The sequence below is a fragment of the Ambystoma mexicanum genome, chromosome 7q (genome assembly GCF_040938575.1).
Source record: "Ambystoma mexicanum isolate Mex_15411 chromosome 7q, UKY_AmexF1_1, whole genome shotgun sequence".
Classification (NCBI taxonomy): Eukaryota; Metazoa; Chordata; class Amphibia; order Caudata; family Ambystomatidae; genus Ambystoma; species Ambystoma mexicanum.
The window spans coordinates 1,047,600,146-1,047,621,212 of record NC_090941.1 but is presented as its reverse complement, the minus strand read 5'-3'; the positions used below and the strand labels follow the sequence as shown (position 1 = coordinate 1,047,621,212).

General features: G+C 48.9%; 1 protein-coding gene across 2 annotated transcripts in view; it reads right to left on the bottom strand.

Moving 5' to 3' along the window:
* LOC138528595 (sacsin-like) overlaps positions 1 to 21,067 on the bottom strand; it is a 472,485-nt gene that overhangs the window by 243,968 nt on the left and 207,450 nt on the right. Inside the window, exons 4-5 of one of the 2 annotated variants that reach the window (XM_069640375.1) lie at positions 16,971 to 17,082; positions 12,886 to 13,032 (exon numbers count right to left, since the gene is read on the bottom strand). In XM_069640375.1, coding sequence (XP_069496476.1) covers positions 12,886 to 13,032; positions 16,971 to 17,082 — 259 coding nt within the window. The remainder of the gene's footprint in view (positions 1 to 12,885; positions 13,033 to 16,970; positions 17,083 to 21,067) is intronic. The other variant, XM_069640376.1, reaches the window with a different exon arrangement.

Sequence of the window (21,067 nt, the reverse complement as noted above, 5' to 3'; positions counted from 1 at the left end):
AGTCTGGGGTGGAATGACCTCTGATATACAGAGGGTCTGATGGAGAAGGGCGAAAGAGTTTTCTATTCGTGGGTTGACACCTCTTGTGAGAGTAGGTGTTGATAAGGAGTACGCCAGATGTTTTTTGATTGAATTGAGGAGAGGAATAGCCTGGCTGCCCGGTGGTTTCTCCTTAAGGATGTCCTCCACGAAGTCAGCTTCCGGGACCGCTTCGTCTGTAGCAATTTTAAAGTGATCAGCTGTTTTACGCAATATTATGTTAAAAGTCAATTGGTCAACCACTGGCGAGGGTTGTTGCCTAGTGGGAGTGGACTGGAGAGAGTCCAGAGACAGGGCATCACGGTCTTGATGATCCGTGGACTGCCATGGTTGAGGGTCACCCACATCTGGGTTCTCTTCTCAGCCCTCTATGGGATCATGCATGTCCTCAGGGTTGATGAATTCCTCATCCTGAGAGTCAGCAGTCGTAATTGTATACATCCTCTTCTAAAGAGGGGTCAAAAAGTCTTGTAAATTTAGCTTTGGGGTCCACAGGGCTCTCATCCCTTGGCCTCCTTGGTGTAGGTTGTTCTGAACGGGAAACACACCTGTCCAGCCTTTCCATACAGTTCTCAAACTTTTCTCTAGTCCAAACCGAGGACCTGGAATGGTCTAGAGGTGGAAAAACGCCCTGATCGTGTTCATCCGTCGAAAAGCGTCGAGATGTTCGTCTCATCGTCAAGAATATCCCTTCTTTGCCCTTAGAGAACTCCTCCCCCATTAGGCCATGCTTGGACCTCAGCGGGTCCTTGGGCCTTTCCGTGGATCTCGGCGCATACCCGGGTTGCTGCTTCTGAGAATCAGCGGCAACAATCCTAGCTAAGCTGTCGGCGACGTCCTCCGCGGACGGGAGGCGCGTAGCTTCAGCCTGAGATTGCGAGGGGGTCCTCTTCACTGGTGCCGGGGCCTTGTCCTCAGCGGCTGCCTTTTTTGGTTTTGCCGGGTCCTTATCTTCTGCGACCGCCTTCTTCGCCGGAACTGGAACCCTATCGTCGCTGGACGCCTTCTTGCGATGCGTCTCGATGGAACCTGGTATATTACAACAACAACAACGTGGTAGACAAGATGCAATTCTCTGCGGTTACCGTTGGATGTCGGACCATGTGATTCTAAGCAGATTAACAAACATCAGAACTGTTTTTATTGGAAACTATTTTTGATGCCTGCTATCCTGAGCTGAGGCAGCATTTGGCTGACTCTAAGGAGCTTGATCCCACAAAGTTAGCAAGAGCAGCTGACTCATGGGTGGCCAAAAGGGCCACTCATAAAGATTCTGGGGCCACTCAAAAAGGATGAGCGGAAGCAGCACCAAGGTGAGAATAAAGATAGCTCTAATTCCAACCAACCAGAAGAGGCACCCAAACCACATACGGGTAGATCCACTGGGAAACCTGGTAGGTCTAGTGAATCCTCTGTGCCCAACCAAAGGGATGTCAACAGAAACCACCATTCCAGAGAGCATTTGGTAAATGCTATGTCTGTGGGTCTGTAGACCACTTGAAAGGAGATCCCAGATGTCAGGGTAAACCTGCAGGGGTCAGCACTGCCTCCTTAGCCTTCTCCCCAGAGGAAGAAGTACATATGGCTAGACCCACTTTCACTTATTGGCTGAAGAACCCTTGGGTTTTCACGCCACTGTATCCTTAGAGTCCATGGGTCTGGGTAAGAAACAGAATATGGATGTGTACAACTCCATTTTAGAGAACTCCAAAGGGTATTATATGGACAGTGTTCTTGTAAATGGCCAGGACACCCCTGCCATGAGAAACACTGGGGCCATAAGAACAGTTGTGGATGAAAGCTTTTTCAAGCTTGAGGATGTTGCTAAGGCACCCAAAGGTCCCACTAGATTTGCTGGAGGCCCTGTCCAATTGGTTCCAATTCTACCAGCTCTCATTCAGTGTAACAATATGACAGTGAGGATTTGTGTCAGTTTTCACAATGAGGTGCCTGTGAGAGTCCTGTTGGGGGATGACTTAAAAGCTCTAGGAGTAGTGTCCAGTACCCCCAGGCCTCCCAGTGAGAAGGAACAGAACCGAAGCACGAGAGGCAAACTTAAGAGACCACTCTGAGCCTGTGGGAACCTCTACAGAGACCCCCACTAAAAGCCCTTGTGTTAGTAAGGTGACCTCTAACCAGGGCAAATCTGAGCCTAGAATAGTAGCGAAATGGGAGCCTCAACCAAGCTCCATCATTGCCCATCCAGTTGTAAAGTCTTTGACCCCCCTGCTTCTGAGGAAGAGATGGATAGACAAATTGACCCCTCTCTAGGCATGTGAGAACTGGTAATTCTCAAAGCTGGTGGAAAACCAGGAACAATAGGTCTAAGGCTAAACACCTTAAGACTGTAGGATCTTCTACTGAAGACTCCAATGTAAATCCTAGTGTTAGGAGAGAAACTTCTAAGCCAGGTAAAACTAGATCTCGGAGTAAGTGGAAGCATGTACCTTGCTTGACCACAGCCCCTCCAACCAAGATACCGGAGATCCAACCTGCTCTTGTGAGACTGTTGGATCAGGTCCCCTATACCTTAAATAAGAAAGATGTGCCAAACAAGGTTTGTAGGTCATATATCTTGCAAATGAAAACACCTGATAAAAAGTGTCATAGCAAGGGTTACAAAAGGTTGCTGGTGTACTCAGCAGGCCATTTAACCGACTTGCAACAGGAGATCCATCCTGGTGGGGATTAGATCCTCCTGTCCCTTAGTCTGGGGGGAAGAGTGTTAGGGAGAGTTCTCAAAATGTGCTAATTCCTCTCTACCTTAGAGACCCCCAGCTCTTTTGCTGAACTTTGGCACTCTGTACTTTTTAATTCTGTTTGTTTTCTGTGTTTAATTTCTTTGATTATGGAGTTTTGTTACTATAGAGTGCTGGAGGTGTTACCTAGTACCCCCTGTGTCTAGAAACTCATGTAGCAGTCACATGCTACCCTTTTCTATCGAAATGGCTGGTGGCATTGGTTTAACAACGAATTCCCATGATTTTTCGCAACTGCGAACACCGCTAGTTAAAAATCACGGGAGCCATGTTATTTAGGTTGGCGCCTTGAGCCCCTTTGTTTAAACAGGTCCCGGTCTTCTTTTTTTGCCATTTCTTTTTTGGAAAGGTCCTTCTAGTGTTTGCTCTGCACGCCAAACCAGGTTTGGTTCATTTGTTTCTATGCCTTTGGCGGGCTTCAGGACTGAGGACAACCTCTGGCGTCTGAGTATCTGGGGTGGGGAGGAAGTGAGGGAGGTGCCCGAAACTCCCTGTGCTTAGTCTCCTAGCAGACCCAAATGCACTCTGGCGTGATTGGTTGGCTGACTGTCCGGCAAGGACAGCCACCATGCTGGGTGAGTGGCAGCTAGGCTGGAATGATTGGGAGAAAACTGTTTAAAAGGCGAGTCTCTTGGACTGGAAAGCAGAGTCGACCACTGGAAGGAAAGAACCGAAGACGAGGTGGAAGAGGATGGCTGCTGCAACTCCTGGACCGTTGGTTTGCCCGGTGAAGCCCTGCTGCAGGTCCGAATTGCCAAGTTCATCTGGACAGAGAAGCCCCTTCAAGGACGACTTCTTCCTTTGAGTTGGTGGGACCAATCAACTCGTAAGCTACCTGGATAACATTCTCGGAGCTGGTTAGGATTAACCAGGGGAAAGGACACCAGCTTGTGTGCTTGAATTACAGCTTTTGGAACTGAATTGACTCAATTTTGTCAGCGTCTTCCTACGATACCGTGCAGTGCAGGAGTCCCCCGACGTCCTCCCTCTTGTCCCCACGACTGAGGCTCAGGAACATTGAGATCTGCAGGAACTGTCAGGAACCAACGTCTTGAGCTGCATCTTTTGTGTCATATTAAGGTACAGTGCCAACCGGATTGAGAGAACGCCTCTCTCGCACTGAAAGTTCATGGAACTTTCCCAATTTACAGGCCTAATCAGCTTGTGACCCAACATATGATTCTTTTTCGTACAAACTACTTCTGAGAACTTTGGCAAAGACTTTACCGTTTATTTCAAGAACTGCTCTTTCCTATCCAAGACACTAATCCATTGAATTTGGCCTAGGCCTATTGAACTGAATCAAGTCCTCTAGTGAACTAAAACTATTTGCACTGCCTAATAAAGTATTTGTGATCTATTCTGCTAACTTGTGCCTTTTTACTCCCATTGAAAGTAACTGAAATGCCATTTTGCTTCTATTTCAGAGGGGCCTAATTTGTTCAAAAACTTATTGGTTTGATATTGAAGTGTGTTTGTGTATAATATTAAGTTGCTTCCTTCTAGTGAATGTTTTCTAAATGATTGTGTAATAAATTAATAAGTGTTTTACCAAGAAACCTTGAGTGTAAGTGTCTACTTGAACCACTGTGATTGTAAGACCTCTGTGTAACCTCTTGTACTGCTCATATTCCCTCTTGAGATAAGCCTGGCTGCTCAGCTCGCTACCACAAAACTGTGTAGTACAGACGTATACCAAAGGTTGGTTTTGCATTCACCTGTAGTCCTAATTGTATGTGGTGGTCCCAGAGGGTACTGCATGCAATTCTGCCTAACACTCCTCCCCAATCCGGCTCCTGCCCTGGGAAGAGAAGTGCAGCAGTGTCCTGCCTATGGAGGGAATCAAAGGAGTGGATGCTGCGGAGGCCATAGCCAGGACACCCATTGAGGGCGGTGAGTACATGAAGCCCCAATATCAACAACACACCTGACTGCCAGGCAGCGCCCCCCTTGCCACTGTGGAATGCATTCCCAACGCGCACCACATTCCCAGTGTCTGCAACCACATTGGTCCAGGGACAGCACCAGCTCCTGTGGCCTGTGATGTCAGTCGCTGTGAAACCGCAGTCCAGCCATCCGTGGAGGCACACATGAAACAATGCCCATGGCTGCACGTAAGCACTGTCACCGTCTGCAGCCATCAGCACATCCAAACCCAGTGCAGCAGCCCTGTACAGCATACCATGGCAATGCATAACACTACCCCTAGCCCATTCGGAAGTATCACCACCCGTTGGCGTGCCACAGCCAGGTGCAGTGAGCAGCCGCCCATTGCCATGGCCGCCCCAAAGGTGGCCTGATGGACCATGCCACGCCAAGTGGGTACGCACACCTGCCATACACACATCGCCAAGTGCATTGCGGCCCTATCCTGTGCACACCACCAACCCCGCCATCTTTGCTGGGAAACATGGGCCAACACAATGGACGCATCACCCCAACAGTAACCGCCCACCTTCCCCTCTCCACCGTAGCGCTACAGCACTGACATGGCAATTGCACAGTCCCCATCCCCCAAATCACACCGAGCAGTAGCCCTGCCTCCCCCCCAACAAGTCCAAATGGTGGCAGCCAAGTCCCATGCCTGGTCCCCCATGCTGGACACATTCCCAACCACATGACAGGCCACCTCACTGTGTCACCTGCACGCTGTGTCACACCCACACCCTGCAGGCACACACACACACAAAGATAAACACAAAGGGCACTGTTGCGGGCATACACCCAGGCCCCCTGATAATGATCTGTGCCTGAAATCCACGATGAACACTACACAGGCACACTGTACTGCCAAGTGATAATGCATGCCCCTCCCCCAGACACACACACACAAGGCACCCTGTCACCACGTACTGCATGTGTGCCTGCCATAACACAACTGCCACCACAACACAATGCCAGCACTCACCTTCACCCACACATGGCCACCCTCCCATTGAATGGCGAATGCCCCGCCCCTGACACTCCCCCCTACACATCCCAACACCCCACTCCCGGACAGACCTGCATGCCACCATCCCCAGCAAATACTCACCACCCCAGTAGAGCTGTGTTGCATGTGCCAACATCCCAGACATTGCAGCTGAGGCCACACAACACATGCATGAGTGCATCATGCCATGTACCATGGCATGTCCCCTCAACAGCACAACACATGATCACCATATTGCATGTAGCATGTTAGCATGTGCCACACTTAGGGCCTCATTACGACCCGGGCGGTAAGGGATTACCGGTACCCGTAATGGCACTGGTTCCAGTAATCCCTTACCGCCCAATTACGAGGTCCCTTTGCGGGTCCCTACCAGAACGGCTGGTTTTACCAGCCGTTAAGGAAGGGACCCGCAAAGGGACCTTGGAGGTAATTAAGGTACCGCAATTTGCGGTACCGTAATTACCGCCTTCCCCATTCCCACTGAGCCCTATGGAGCAAAAATGGGAATGGGGAAGGGCCAATGGTGAATGGGGAATTACCGCCCCGCCAACCTTGGAATGGGGCGGTAATTCCGCCATTCACCATGGCGGATTCCGGCATCAACCATGGCGCTAGTAGCGCCATGGTTTAACGCCTGGGTCGTAATGAGGCCCTTAGATGGAATTCTTAACTTTAGCCTGCGTCACATCTAGATAGGATTGTGAATGTCAGCATGCGCCACACATCCCAACACCCCACTCCCGGACAGACCTGCATGCCACCATCCCCAGCAAATACTCACCACCCCAGTAGAGCTGTGTTGCATGTGCCAACATCCCAGACAGTGCAGCTGAGGCCACACAACACATGCATGAGTGCATCATGCCATGTACCATGGCATGTCCCCTCATCAGCACAACAAATGATCACCATATTGCATGTATCATGTTAGCATGTGCCACACTTAGGGCCTCATTACGACCCGGGCGGTAAGGGATTACCGGTACCCGTAATGGCACTGGTTCCAGTAATCCCTTACCGCCCAATTACGAGGTCCCTTTGCGGGTCCCTACCAGAACGGCTGGTTTTACCAGCCGTTAAGGAAGGGACCCGCAAAGGGACCTTGGAGGTAATTACGGTACCGCAATTTGCGGTACCGTAATTACCGCCTTCCCCATTCCCACTGAGCCCTATGGAGCAAAAATGGGAATGGGGAAGGGCCAATGGTGAATGGGGAATTACCGCCCCGCCAACCTTGGAATTCCGGCGTCAACCATGGCGCTAATAGCGCCATGGTTTAACGCCTGGGTCGTAATGAGGCCCTTAGATGGAATTCTTAACTTTAGCCTGCGTCACATCTAGATAGGATTGTGAATGTCAGCATGCGCCACACTTAGATGGAATTCTTAACTTAGCCCACGTCACACCTAGATAGGATTGTGAATGTCAGCTTGTGCCACACTTAGATGGAATTCTTAACTTTAGTCTGCGTCGCATCTAGATAGAATGTGAATGTTAGCATGCGCCACACTTAGATGGAATTCTTAACCTTAGCCTGCGTCACATCTAGATAGGATTGTGAATGTTAGCATGTGCCACACTTAGATTGAATTCTTAACTTAGTCCACGTCACACCTAGATAGGATTGTGAATATTAGCAGGCGCCAAACTTAGATGTAATTCTTAACTTTAGCCTGCGTCGCATCTAGATAGAAATGTGAATGTTAGCATGCGCCACACTTAGATGGGATGCTTAACTTAGCTCACGTCATACCTCGATAGGATTATGAATGTTAGCATGTGCCACACTTAGAAGGAATAGTGATATTATAGCAAGCATCACACCTAGACATAATTGCAAGGACAACAATGCCAATTAACCATTCCACTAACAATTTCACCCCTCTGCATACACCTCTCAAACGCTAACCAAACACAACCACAAGCCTACAACACATCAATCCACACAAACTTCACTACACTGCAACAACAAACCAAACCACACATAGACTCGCACAACAGCACACGACGACTACCGACCGTAAAACACCTCAAGCCCAGCCAACGGACCCACCGGGCTGAGGCTGCCAACAGCACATCACTGCTCTCTTGCACTTTTCCAGCTTACTCCCACTAACTTACCCCCCCTTCACTTTTTCAGAGACGGCACAGCGCCAGGGGACCACTCCGCTGGTGATAGCGCGCGGTACAAATATCCTTTAACATTAACATGTATCAGGACATTCGGAAGCCACATTGGTCCCTAACATCATGCCTTTCTTCCACCCTCAGGCACATCATCTGACAGCGATGGAGGCCGACCATGCACCTCAAGGATCCCCAGACATGGAAGGTGGTCGAATCCATGCACCACCACCACCCAGGACACAGCAAAACCCACTGTGGCCGTCATTGCTGCCCCCACCACCCAGGCAGCTTCTGCAGTGGCCACAACAGCTGTCCCTACCACCCAGGCAGCTCCCGCCATGGCCACAACTGCTACCACTACTACCCAGGCAGCTCCTGCAGCCCCTGCCATGGTGCAATTGCCTACAAGTGCGACAGCAGGAGGACAGCCATTTCCCCCATCCCAACAGCCTCCATCATATGCGCCTGACACCAGCAATGAAGAAGCTGCAGATGATGCTGGTGAGACCACGGGGGACACCACGGATAACACCCCATATGAGGGGCCGGAATTCAGTCCCATCACCCTGCATAGCCCCCCACTGCCCGCCCTTTCCCAGTGTCAGGGACATGGACGGCTGTCTGCGCCGCAATGAGGAAAGGCAGGAAGGATTGTCAGCCCTGGTGCAGCAGCACGTGGAGGAATCCTGTCTGATGCAGGGGGAGGCGGCCCTGATCCGCTCTGAGGCCCAGCTCATGCGCAAAAGTGTGCAGGCCACTGGGCGTTGTAGAGCACGTGCCCTCGGACATGCAACGTCTGCCATAGTACACCTTGCCAGCATGGTCCGCAAGGGCAACATCATCATGTCGGCCATGGCCAGGTCTCTCTCAATGGCCCTGCAGGCGGCCCTGGATCGACGGGCCAGTGAGTTGTCCACCAGCTCCACGCCCCCACTAGTTCACTCCAAAGAAGCCAGAGGCACAAGTCTATGCGCCCGTCTGCTACACAGCACAAGGGCGGCCCGGTGGCAAACGGCCACGTAAATAGGCCCTGGACAAACATGTGGCATGAGTGTGTCTCGGACTGACACATTGACATTGCGTCACAAGTTGGGGAGGGATAGTTGGGGAGGGAGTGTTGGCCCACCAGTTAATTAGTTCCCATTCCTTTTTAATACACTTGATATTGAATTGCATATCATGACTGGATATTTATTCTTTTCATGAAAGTGTGATTTATTTACTGTACCGTGTTAATTGTGGTGTATGGTCTAGGCCATGTGCATGTGCTCTGTGCCTAAAATTTGTTGGGGATGAGTTGATAGCGAGCCTCACGTCCCTCCATGTCATCCCTGCGATGGGGCAATGGCATCTCAGCTTCACTGCCACTCACGCCGCCCCCCTCCGCTGGAGGCATGTTCATGTCTGGGGGTAGGGGAATGTTGCACCTGACGCACATGTTATGCAGCATGGCACAGGCCAGGACGATCTTGCCCACTTTCACAGGACTGAACATCAGGGCACCCCCAGATCTACTTAGACACCGGAACCTTGCCTTCAACAGTCCAAATGTTTGCTCGATGGTGCACCTTGTCCGGATGTGGGCATGGTTGTAGGCATGCTCATGCTGATTTTGTGGGTGCCTGACGGGGGTCATGAGCCATGGTAGCAAGGGGTATCCAGAATCACCTGCATAGGAGGGACACAAGGGGGGCGCAGTCATTGTGGTGATAGTGGCAATGCAGCCATGTTTGGATGGGGGTCTGTGGCACATGGGATTGCCGCAAGTCATAGCGAATGGCGCAGATTACCCTCGTTTTTGGTGTATTATATTGCGGGGGGGGATTGGGCCACCTTGTCCATTACCCTTATGCCGACACAGGCTTCTACATTGTCTATGATGTGTGCCATGTTCATTTGCATTTGCATGTTGTACATCGGTCATCTCTCCCATTCGTTTTTCTGTGTTCCTTCATTGTTCAGATTCAAGTTACATGCATATGGGTATGTGCGCTTGTGACAAGCAAGTCACCTGGCATCATGGTGTGGGATACACTGCTGGGGGAGGTAAGTCAAATTTGTCTGACATGGCTGTGACGCAGGCACTGGGGGATGTGTACATGCTGGGGTAGGTGGCATGGGGCAATGCATTCTGGTACCAGTAGTGCATGTGATGTGCCTGTCCATCTATGCACAAATGATGATGATTTGCCCATGCCCCACATGTCAAACATGCCCTCCCACTCATGCATGCAATCTGTGTACATACTGTTGCATAACGCTCAAGTACTGGTGACAGTGGACCACCACCCCCTTCCAGAGTGCACATGCTATGTGTAGGTACTTTCACTCACCCAACAGCTAGGTCTGCTCTCCGCTGTATCGTGCCATGTATCCTGGGAGCGTGGAGTTACGCAGCACCATGGAGTTGTGTGTGGATCCAGGGAAATGTGCACTGCAGTGGGTTATTAGGAGGTCTGCATCACACACAACCTGGACGTTCAACTGGTACATCTTCCAGTTGTGATAGACTTCCTCATTGGCATGTTTGATCACCAGCTCAACGTGCGTGCAGTCCAGCACTCCTATCACATAAGGCATACCTGCCAAGGCATGAAAGCCTACTTGTGTGGCATTAACTGGGTCGGTGTTCCGGGAAGGGCAATGTGGTCAGATCCATGAGGCAGGTGGGCAACCAGGACCTGAACTAGCACCTTTGAAAAACAGGGCTGGGATATCCCATCCAGCTCTCCCACAGTGCGTTGATAGGTGCCGGTGGCCAGGAAATGCAGCACTGATACTACCTTGAGCAAGTGGGGTATGGCGATCCGGATGACAATTAGGCTCTGGATGTCGTCCTGGGTTAGGTCAACTATGGTGGTTATGATCTCCCTGTTCAGCCGATACAGTGTGTGTATCTGTGTGTCAGTGAGGTTCCAGGGTGTGGCCCATATGCGGGGTATGGTTGGCTGCCTGCGGGGTGCTACCTGATGGCCATTGTTCATCTGCATGGCCATCATCATCCTCCTTCTCCTCCTCCCCCGCTTTATCTGCCTAGCGGCCTCTTCCAATTCAAGCTCATATTGGATCCCTGCATGCAGGGCCCCCAGCTCCATGACTGCTACTGCAGCTGCCAGCATGGTTGTGTTGGAAGGTGTGTGGGGTGTGGGTGTGGTCCTTTTGAACCTTCACAGTGCTCATGGTGTGCAGCTGGGCTGATTACGGCCACCGGTGGCCTGTTGCTGCACACCTTAGACTGCTTAACGCCTGCTGCACGATGTCGGTGTTTCCAGCATGGGTTTGATGGTGGTACCAGCATTTTTATGCCATGTTTCTGTGTTGACGTAGGTCGGAATGAAGCTGTACTACGGTCGTGCCGATGTTTCTGGCACGGCCTTTCGGGGGCATCCACTGTTGCCGTTCACGGTGCTGTTTGCGATGGTAGCACAGTGGGTCATATTTGCGGGTACATAGTTTCCGGCATAGCGGGTCATGTGCCGGTACGGTAAGTTCCGGACCGGCATACTTGTAATGAGGCCATATATGTATAAAAGCAGCAATGTCTAAGTACTTATTTGAACTAAGAAATCTATATTTGTAACATTACTCACCGTAATCCTATTTCTGATGCTTGCATCTGATTAGATTCACATTCTTTCCATAGGTCACCATCTAGAGGTACGTGCAGAGTATTGCATGATGTATAAATTAACCTACTGCAGATTATTCTTCTAGCATTTCGTCTATGAAATCTAGATCCTGTGGAACCTCTTGAGTTTGAATTTTGAAATGATCTGATGCCCTCTTGAGTAGATATCTGCCTAGCGGTTTCTTCAATTGATAACTTTGTGGATTAATTGTACCTTTCTGTCAGCCTATTATCCTTTCCTAATGTTAAGCCCTCTTGCTCTGCCATGCTACTTATCTTTAAGAGAAGCTTGGCTTCTCTTTTTGGCTTGATGTGTTAGCCCCCCAGTTAGTGGTTGTAAAGCCTTCAAAAGAGGGCTTAACAGAAACTGCCTTAACAGTATACCAAAGACACATGGCAGGTCATCAGCCATTCCCAGAATCCCTGGCATTTGCAAGGACTGTGGAAAGTCTGACCAACCAAGGGTCACCCTACCTGTCCTAGTGAGGCCCGTATGCACAGTCACTGACTTTGGGGAGATTTGCTACAATGCTGCTGACCTCGTAGAGAATTCTTCAGCCTCTACTAGTGGGGAAAGGAAATTGTGATAGATAAAAATACTCAGCATGTACATCCATCCCTTTTAAGTGGTTCCAAATCAGCTACTGGAAAACGGGATACTGCTGTCAGTATCACTGTTCAACACAATACTTTCTCTGGGCTAGTCCATTGAAAGACCATAAATTGGAAGTGGTACCCATAAGACTTTACCTATCAAGTGTCTAACAAAATGACCCAGGCAAAGTGTTGCTTGAGAATGACTTTAAAAAAAGAGGTGACTTAAAAGGAACTCTCATATCCTAGGGCCTGGGAGGTTAAACACCACTCCTAAGGGTCAACTTGCTAAGGGGGCAACTCTTAGGTATGGAAAGCTGCCCAGATCCAGAGAAAGGCTAGTTGTTCTCCTGAGCAATTTGTGACCATTTCTGCAACGTTTCCTGCTGCTACAGTATAGGGGAGGGGGAGAGAAAGGAATGCTGGAAGGGCTAGGGACTCCTATACTGGAGATCACTCTGTGTTTTTTAATACAAAAAACTGTAATCGATTATGTAATGTACCTTGCCTTGGACTACTTCAAACGTATTGATGGATTACCTGATGGTGACCGCAATTACTCTTATCACCTGTTATTTTATGTGACTTTTTATGGCTTCAAAATGCAAATGAGCCTGCCATTTATCTCTTGTACATTACGTGTCTGGTATTATTGTGCATACTCAGTGATAAAAATGGATATAGGGCTGTGCTTTGAAACTTACAGTGAGGACACATTATATTTATAATAGAATAATACACAGTGATGCAATATATTACAACTGTTTTCTAACCCCATATTTTACACACCTTTACAGTCTCACCTGTGATGTGATATACAGAGTTAAACCCAAGTCCAAATCTCCCCACAGTATTGGGATCCTTAAGTTTGAGGCTGTTCCCTGTCCTTTGGATTCCTTCCCAGTCATCGTGGGAGAAGGTGGCATTGTTATATGCCAGCAGTGCAGGACCTGAAGAAGGAACAGAAATCATCAATGGAGAGAGTGGATGATATGCATGGAAGACAATCTTGAAATCTTTGAGTTTGGCCGTATTGTCGGTAAATAATTAGATTAGATCCGTGGTGCGGCTCGGAGTGCCCCACAAATTAAAAAAACCGTTGCATTATTGGTGGTAGATCAGAATCAGGAAACAGACAGGGCGGCATGTTGTCTGAACGCATTTCTTTATTATAAATCACAAGGCCAACACTATCTTAAGTCTAAGATTCTATACCCTATTCTATAAAGGTAAACAATAAAGGGCGCTTGTCATGATCTCTTTACAAAACAAAAAAGTACCCTTTCCAGAATTCTATGTTGTCTAATGCTGTCTCTACCACTACAATAGAAAATTATAAATTTAACAGAGACCTGGCTGGTTTCTGACTCCCCACCCTGGTTTATCTGTATCAATAGGGGTTCCTCGCCCCGAAGCACAGTCCAGCAAGTATACTGATTTTCTCTAAAATCTTGCTCTCCTTGGCACAGTTCAAAAAAGTACATTAAATATCTGTCTCCTCTTTCACACTTGATGACACCTAACTCATGTCCTCACGCTGAGAGATCTCATCATGTTTCTTACCATACAGAGCGTTTTCTCCACCTAGACAGTTCCTTGTCTTTACCCCACCTTGGGGTCTCGTTCTTCTCACCCTGCCTTGGGGTCTCATCTCTCTGACTTGCCTTGGGGTCTCAACTCTTAGCCCGCCTTGGGGTCTCGTGTTTCTGACCTGCCTTTGGGTCTTGTGTCTCTCACACCGCATTGGGCCCTGGTTTCTTTCACCCAGTCTTGGGTCTTGTGTCTCTCACCCCGCTGTGGGGCCTGGTTTCTTTCACGCAGCCTTGGGGTCTCATTTCTTTCACACTGCCTTGGGGTTTGATTTCATTCACCCAACATGGGGGCTTAGTTTTTTTCTCACCATCTTCGGGTCTGGTTTCTTTCATCTCGCCTTGGGATTTCGATTCTTTCACCCTGTCTTGGGGGTTGCAGTCCTTTCACCCCTCCATGGGTATGTGGTTATTTCACCCACATTGGGGTCTAGTGGGCCTCACTGCCCTCCTCCTGGATCCCTGGAATCACTGTGTACCTCTGGTCCCTGAGCAATTCTCCTCTGCAGTGTAGGGGAGGTCAGCTGATGCGACAACGCTTCCTTTTCTCTATGTTCCGCGATGGCCGGAGCTTGCCCTCTCGTCCCGCTGGCTCCCATCAGGACTTCGGCGCCGGCTCTACGGCATGACAGTTGTCCATCCCTTGAGCAGCATTCACTCCTCAATATCCTTCTGGGCTGGGCCTTTCCAGCTCTATGCCCGGCAGGCTCTTGGCACAGTCTAGGCCACGGTTGGGTCCAACACGTCTGGCGTATGCTCCCACTCTCTTGCCACACCTCCCAGGAGGTCTCTGGGCCCCGTCAGCACTGCAGGTTTCTCTTCTCCCTCTGCAGAGTTCTGATTGGCTCTTTATCTTTCCCTCTGTTAGCACATGGGATTATGCACTGTTCCCTCGCTTCATGTGAGGATGGAGTACACAGAGGGTCAGAAGCCACAGCAGCCACTCGTACAGGTAGTTTCCAGTCATCACACACTTTCATTCCCATATAGCCAACAAAGATATTGGGATCTTGATACAAGGGAGGATAGCTGGCACCCCACACTGGGGAGATTCGTCACATATTTCAGTCATATGCATTCTTTTTTAATGTAGCCGCTTTATCCCGGCATGCCATAAAATGGCTCGCCATGGAAGACCTAACCTACTGCATCATAACTTAAATGGACATCCTAAAAAAATTATACACAAGCATCAATTAAAGGCAAACAATTGTGCTTTAAATAGAAGGAAGAACAACATCATGACACCACTGTGAGAAACCAGAAGGTGTCTCACCCACTAGTCCCCAGGGTTCTGTCATCCAGGTGGCCAGGACACGGCCATCACTTTTGGATCCAGTTCCAGTGGTGGACCAGTGCGGAAGGATCACCTGGGTGAGGGGTCTTCGGGGAGTGGGACACTGGATGATGAGACACGGTATCCCCTTCCCTGTAACACCTTCACCCCATCCTACCCGGTAGGATATTTAGGAGGTCTAGCCCCACCCGCCCCCCTTTTACAACACAAACACTTTCTCACGGACAGCCCGTTATAAGGGAAAACAGACTAACACCCGAGCTGTGTACCTGACATGTCCTTATACTATGGTCAGGCGAGGTCAGGCAATTATCGACAATCACTCACACCTGGCTTCCATTACACTTCCCCACACGGATAAAAGGCAGAGCACGAGAGCAGACTCTGAGCGAGGCAAAGCACATGAGGAAACAGCAGGAAACTGACTCACCGCGGGTCAGGTCACCGCTAGTCCACAGGGATCTGTCAACCAGGTGGCCAGGACACAGCCATCGCTTTTGGATCCAGTTCCTGGGGGTGGACCAGTGCGGGAGATCATCTGGATGAGGGGTCTTCGGGGAGTGGAAGTGGGACACCGGATGGCGAGACGCGGTATTCCCTTTCCTGTAACACTTTTACCCCATCCTACCAGGTAGGATACTTAGGGATTCAAACCCCCTCCCCACCTTTTCAGACACAAACACTTTGCCACAGACAACTCCCTGTGAGCCATAGACAGAGTGGTCCGGCACCACGTGGGTGATAATTCGAAAGTCTCTTTCAGGTATCTAACCGAAAGGGAGCGAACGTTAAAAGAAAGCGAATTGTGAAATTGAAGTGGTCCTGCAACAGGACAAGCCAAACCGCGTGCACATTCGAAAGTCTTCCATACTTGATGTGAAATTGACATTGGTCCGAGCCCGGCTGTGGGAGACTAATTGTATTGAAGGGATCTGCGCCCCGACTGAGGGGGATCCGGGATGAACCGCGAGTCCCCTGAAAAAGAATACGCTGCGGACATTGTGTGATAAAGTGAAAGGTGAAAGACAGGCTCGAGCCCGGCAGAGGGAAGCCTGTACAAAACCTTGTGCTAAAAGGATCTGAACCTGGCTGAGTGGGATCCGGAGTGAATACTGAATCACCCAATGTGAATACTTGTAAAAATCTAAAGAGGAAAATAACTTGTTATTTATTTGGTTGCATCAGGCGCTTTGAGTAAAGAGACTTTGAGAAGCAAGGAGACTTACGCTCTGATGCTAATGATTGAGCTGTGACCTCGTGCCGGAGAAGCCAGAGACTGTGCTATGCTTGAGTGAACTGCCTTGTCCCGTGCTAAAAACATGGGGAAGGGAGGCCAACGCCCTGTACACATGACATATCATTTTGAACACTTCTTTCTTTGTTATAAACATTATTCCCCACACTATTTGTATTTAGAGGTAAGGATTGGCAATATTTTTTTTTTAGTTTGGGCCCTTTTACTATGACAAGACACTACTAGGACTGTGTTATTCTTTATTTGATGGTCGTAGCTTGCGCCCATCTGTAGATTTAGGATTAGATAGACGTTTATCATACCCTTTTTGAAGTTCAATAAACACCTTTGAACTGTGGTCACAAGTGTCTGTCTTACTGCTGATGCCATGCCTTCCTACAAAATGCACAAATCAAAGTTCAAATGGACCAAATATGGTGCCAGGTTCCTAGAGCCGACCTCTGTCTAATTAATGCCAAACGCATTCAGAATGTACATGTACATGTGTACATGTTTAGTTTTTAGCTCTGGGAACACAGTGTAAATAACATGACATACATGTTCTCTAAGCAAGGGGTTAAAAAATGCACAAAATAAATAGTACATCAAAATGAAATGAATTGGCAAATGCAATGTCACTAAGTGGGTATATAGAATGTTATGAAAAGACTAGACCCCCACATGTACAACATATGCTTTGTAGAGAGTTCATAAACATACCAGAAGACATGTGGTATGGCTACATAGGCTATGTTTATGTTTCCATACCTTGGAAATTGAGAAGGTCATCTGACCATAGAGTCTCCTTTCCATAATCTCTCTCATCATGGACAAAAATGACCTCACTGGCACCTGCATCGTCTGCATTCTGGATAAGTTCCTGGAAACAGTCATGGAGCAGAAATGTGCATTAAATATTAGCACGTTCAACCAACAGCATCTTTATAAGCACAACATGTATGTTCCTCCAGAACTATCTCTCCTGTTGTAACCTCACAATCCAATTTTGTCAGATCACTGGTATTGATGCTAGCTAAGGGAACCCACTAATATTGTGTCAAAGCTCTAAATCAAGCCTCCTCTTTTGAGCCTAAGTACACAGCAACTGAAGTTACTGGTTTAGGTAATGAATAAGGAGTCTTACATAAAAAAACAGTAGAATTTGAATAGCCTCCAAGTGCCTCAATGGTGACTCCTCCATTGGAGCAGACTCTTCATCACTCAAAAAACCTTCCAGGAGGCAGGGGGGCTCGAGAGTTCAGCAAACTCACCTTTGGTAAGTACCACTTGCATCCTATTTCAAATTAATTTGAATGTACTATGTGCACCTAATCTACATGTAATACGCACACACATTGCATGTTGATTAAGAGCAATATGCACATGGACCCTCCCTCGTCTGTTGCCCTTTGCACATGTGCTCCATGCGTAAAGTGTATAGGGGAAGCTACAGTGCAGAACTACCACTCCCACATGTACAGCGTGCAGTGGGGGGTGTCAAGTATCTCAGAAGTCCGGGTCCGGGTCAGGGAGGAGATGGCATAAGAAGCCTCCTTTCCTACTTTAGGCCTATCTTACTGCGTGATAGACAGTGAAACCTTTTTTTTTTCCACACACAACTGTTTCCACCTGTACGAGGCAGGTGGTGGGGATGGCTGAGCTATGCACTAACCTCACACCAGCCTGTCACAAGCAAGGTCAGAGCAGGGTCATAGGAGTCACAAAGTGCCTCCCTTATTAAGCACGGACTGGGCTGCAGTCTGATTTCAATGCCGGGCCCATGTGCTGATCCAAGGGGCAATCCATTGAGGGATAGACCTCACATGGGCAGGGTACATGACAACAATGCAGACCTCTGTATTTTGAATGTAGTTAAGAAGAGAATGAAATAAAGTGAGTGAGAGTTAGGTGTGTGCGTGAGGTGTGTGTTCATTGGTATTGTTAGACTTGTGAGTATCTGGCCTGTGTCTTTGTGTGTGCACACATGTTTTGAATGTTCGGTGAGGGTTGGTAGGGGGCAATGCCAATACTTGGAATGTAGTGTGGCATTTGGTGTCTCTAGCTCCAGAGCAATTATTTGTGGGCTCACCTTCACATTTGTTGGAGGCAATATACAAAAGGACACAGGGAACATTTCTGAAGGCAGTGTGAAACTGGCATAAGCATTTTCCGGGTTGACAGTGATAAACTGATTTTCGAAGAGCAATGTAAAATGAGCATGGTCTTCTTGGGGGGCAGTGGGAACATATCATGGAAATGCTCTGCTGGAAATGTAAAACTGGCATGTTCATTTTCTAGTTACAAAAACATGGCTTGACAAAGTGCTTAACAAGTAAAATGCAACACTGTTGTGCCAGTGTCAGAAAAAGCATTTCAATTTCCTGGATACAATTTAAAACCGGCATGGTAATTTTCTAGGGCATTGTGAAAGGGTCATGGTTATCTTTTGTCAGGAAATATTTCTCTTTTTGCAACTTTCCGTCCATCGTTTCTATGAAACCTATTCTTTTTGCTCCTTTTTTAAACCTGTTCTGACATTTTGAAGCGAAGTAAAGCTTTCCGTTTCACTTCCCTTTTGCTCATTGTTATGGGGAAACTGATCAGTCCGTCAGACTATCAGTAATTTTAATTGTTTATTTATACAGCGCTTATACACAGGTGGAATGATTCAAAGCGCTTCAAGGCGGGAAGGGAACAAGGGAATACAGTAATAATTCTTAGGCCTTGAAGTTTCCGAATGATCTAACAGAAAAATAGCATACTAGGCCTGACGGCATTTCTCCTAGTGCAAGTGCATGAAGTGCTACAGTTGCAACCAAGCTAGGGAGGGGGGACAATAAAAGAGGTGAGGGGACAGGACAGACGAACTAACTAGTCCTAGTACATTTAGGTCATGCATGCGTACAGACAGGGAGGGAGGTGAGGGGGAACAAACAAGTCCAGTCCAGCAGGGCCATGGGTTAAGTGCAGAGAGGTTGCCCCGCTCATGGAGCGTAAGCTGAAAGTGCAGTAATGCTGAACATAGTGCAGCGGCCCAGAGGCAAGTGCAAAAGACTGGCGGGGAGCTTGGGATCTGTAAAAGGCAACCAGTCAGCAAAAACTGAACAGAGTTAGGGAGGAGAAGGAGGGTGGAGAGAAAAAGAAAAGAGGTTCGCAGGGGGGTGAGAGAGAGAAGGAGAAAGAGAAGAGGAAGGTCGTGAGGAGTTTGCGGAACCTAAGGTGCTCCGGATCAAGACGGGGAGAGGCAAGGAGGCTGTTCCAGAGGGAGGCGCCTGCAGAGGATAAATATCTACCCCCAAATCTCTGTTTGTGAAAGCATCTCACCCGCAGAGAGTTGGAGGAGGACGAGCGGAGGACTCTAGAGGGAGAGTATTTAGGAAGAGAGCGTTGTAGATAGGGCGGGCCATGGTCCCAGAAAGCCTTGTGGATTATGCAGAGGGTCTTGAACTTGATCCTTGCAGCCAAGGGGAGCCAGTGGAGGGAGTTCAGCGCGGTTGCAATAGTCCAGCCTAGAAAGAACCATGGCTCTTGAGGTGGCGAGTCTCTGGCGGAAAGTGAGAAAAGGTAGAATACCTCTGAGGAGATGCAGTTAGTAGTGGGACTTTTGGGAAATGTTGAGATGTGAGAAGAGAAGGAGAGAGTGGAGTCGAACATGACCCCTAGATTCTTTGCCTCATTGGTAGGTGAGGGCGCAGGGCCAAGGGATGCCGGCCAGTGTGAAAGTGGGAAAGCGGGAGCAGAGGTCCCAATGAGTACGATCTCTGTCTTACTGGCATTCAGGCAAAGATCATTAGCAGCACACCAAGACTGAGTTGCGGAGAGACAGTCAGGGATGAGCGAGGAGGAGGTCGAGGGTAGCCTGAAAGAGAGCTGCGTGTCCTCTGCATAACACTGAAAGTTACAGGTTAAGATAGAGATCCTCTGGATCAAGGGGGCCATGTAGATATTGAAGAACCAGAGGGATAGGTTAGATCCCTGGGGCACACCACAAGTAGAGAGAGTGATAGAGGCGAGAAAGGACCCATGTTCCACCTAGGAGGGCTGGTCAGCGAGAAAGGAGGCGAGCCACGCCAGGGCCTGACCAGTGATGCCCAGGGTATCACGGAGATGGGTGATCAGGATGTTGTGGTTTACTGTATCGAAAGCAGAAGAGAGATTGAGAAGAATGAGGACAGAGGGAGAGTTAGAGTCAAGATTTGAGAGCAGTTTTTCACAGGTGTTCAGAAGGGCAGTTTCTGTGCCTCTGGATGGTCTAAAGCCAGACTGATGGTCATGGAGAGATGGACATTGGGCGACTGTTTGCTGGCATAGACGGGTCAGCGGAGGGTTTTTTGAGCAGAGGGTGCACAAGAGAGTGCTTGAGAGGAGAGGGGAGAGGGGAAAACTCCAGTGGCGAAAGAGGTTGCAGAGGTCGGCCAAGCGAGAGTGTCAATATTGTTCTTGATGGTTTTGGAGGGGCAGGGGTCCACCTGTTTGGAGGAAGCTTTCATAGATCAGACTTTTCTAGAGACCTCATCAGGTGTGATAAGGGAGAGTGAGGAGAGAAAAGGGGGAGGGGTGGGGATGGCCGAGGGGGACCCAAGAGATGTTGGTGCAGGAAGGGGAGCAGAAGAGAGAGAGGACAGGATGTCCTGTGTTTTGGTGGTGAAAAGGGCCTGGGTGGGTGCGGCTGCAGTAGGGTTGGCCAGTTCCTTGCAGACTTTGAAAAGCTTGGCTGTGTTAGGTGCCGCGGAGATGCAGGCTTGAATCTAGACCCTTTTCTTGGAGTGGATACAGAGTCTGTATTGCCTTTGAAGAAGGCAGCAGGCCAGTTTGTCAGAGGGTGCACCTGAAGATCTCCATTTCCGTTCCGCTGCTCTGCACTT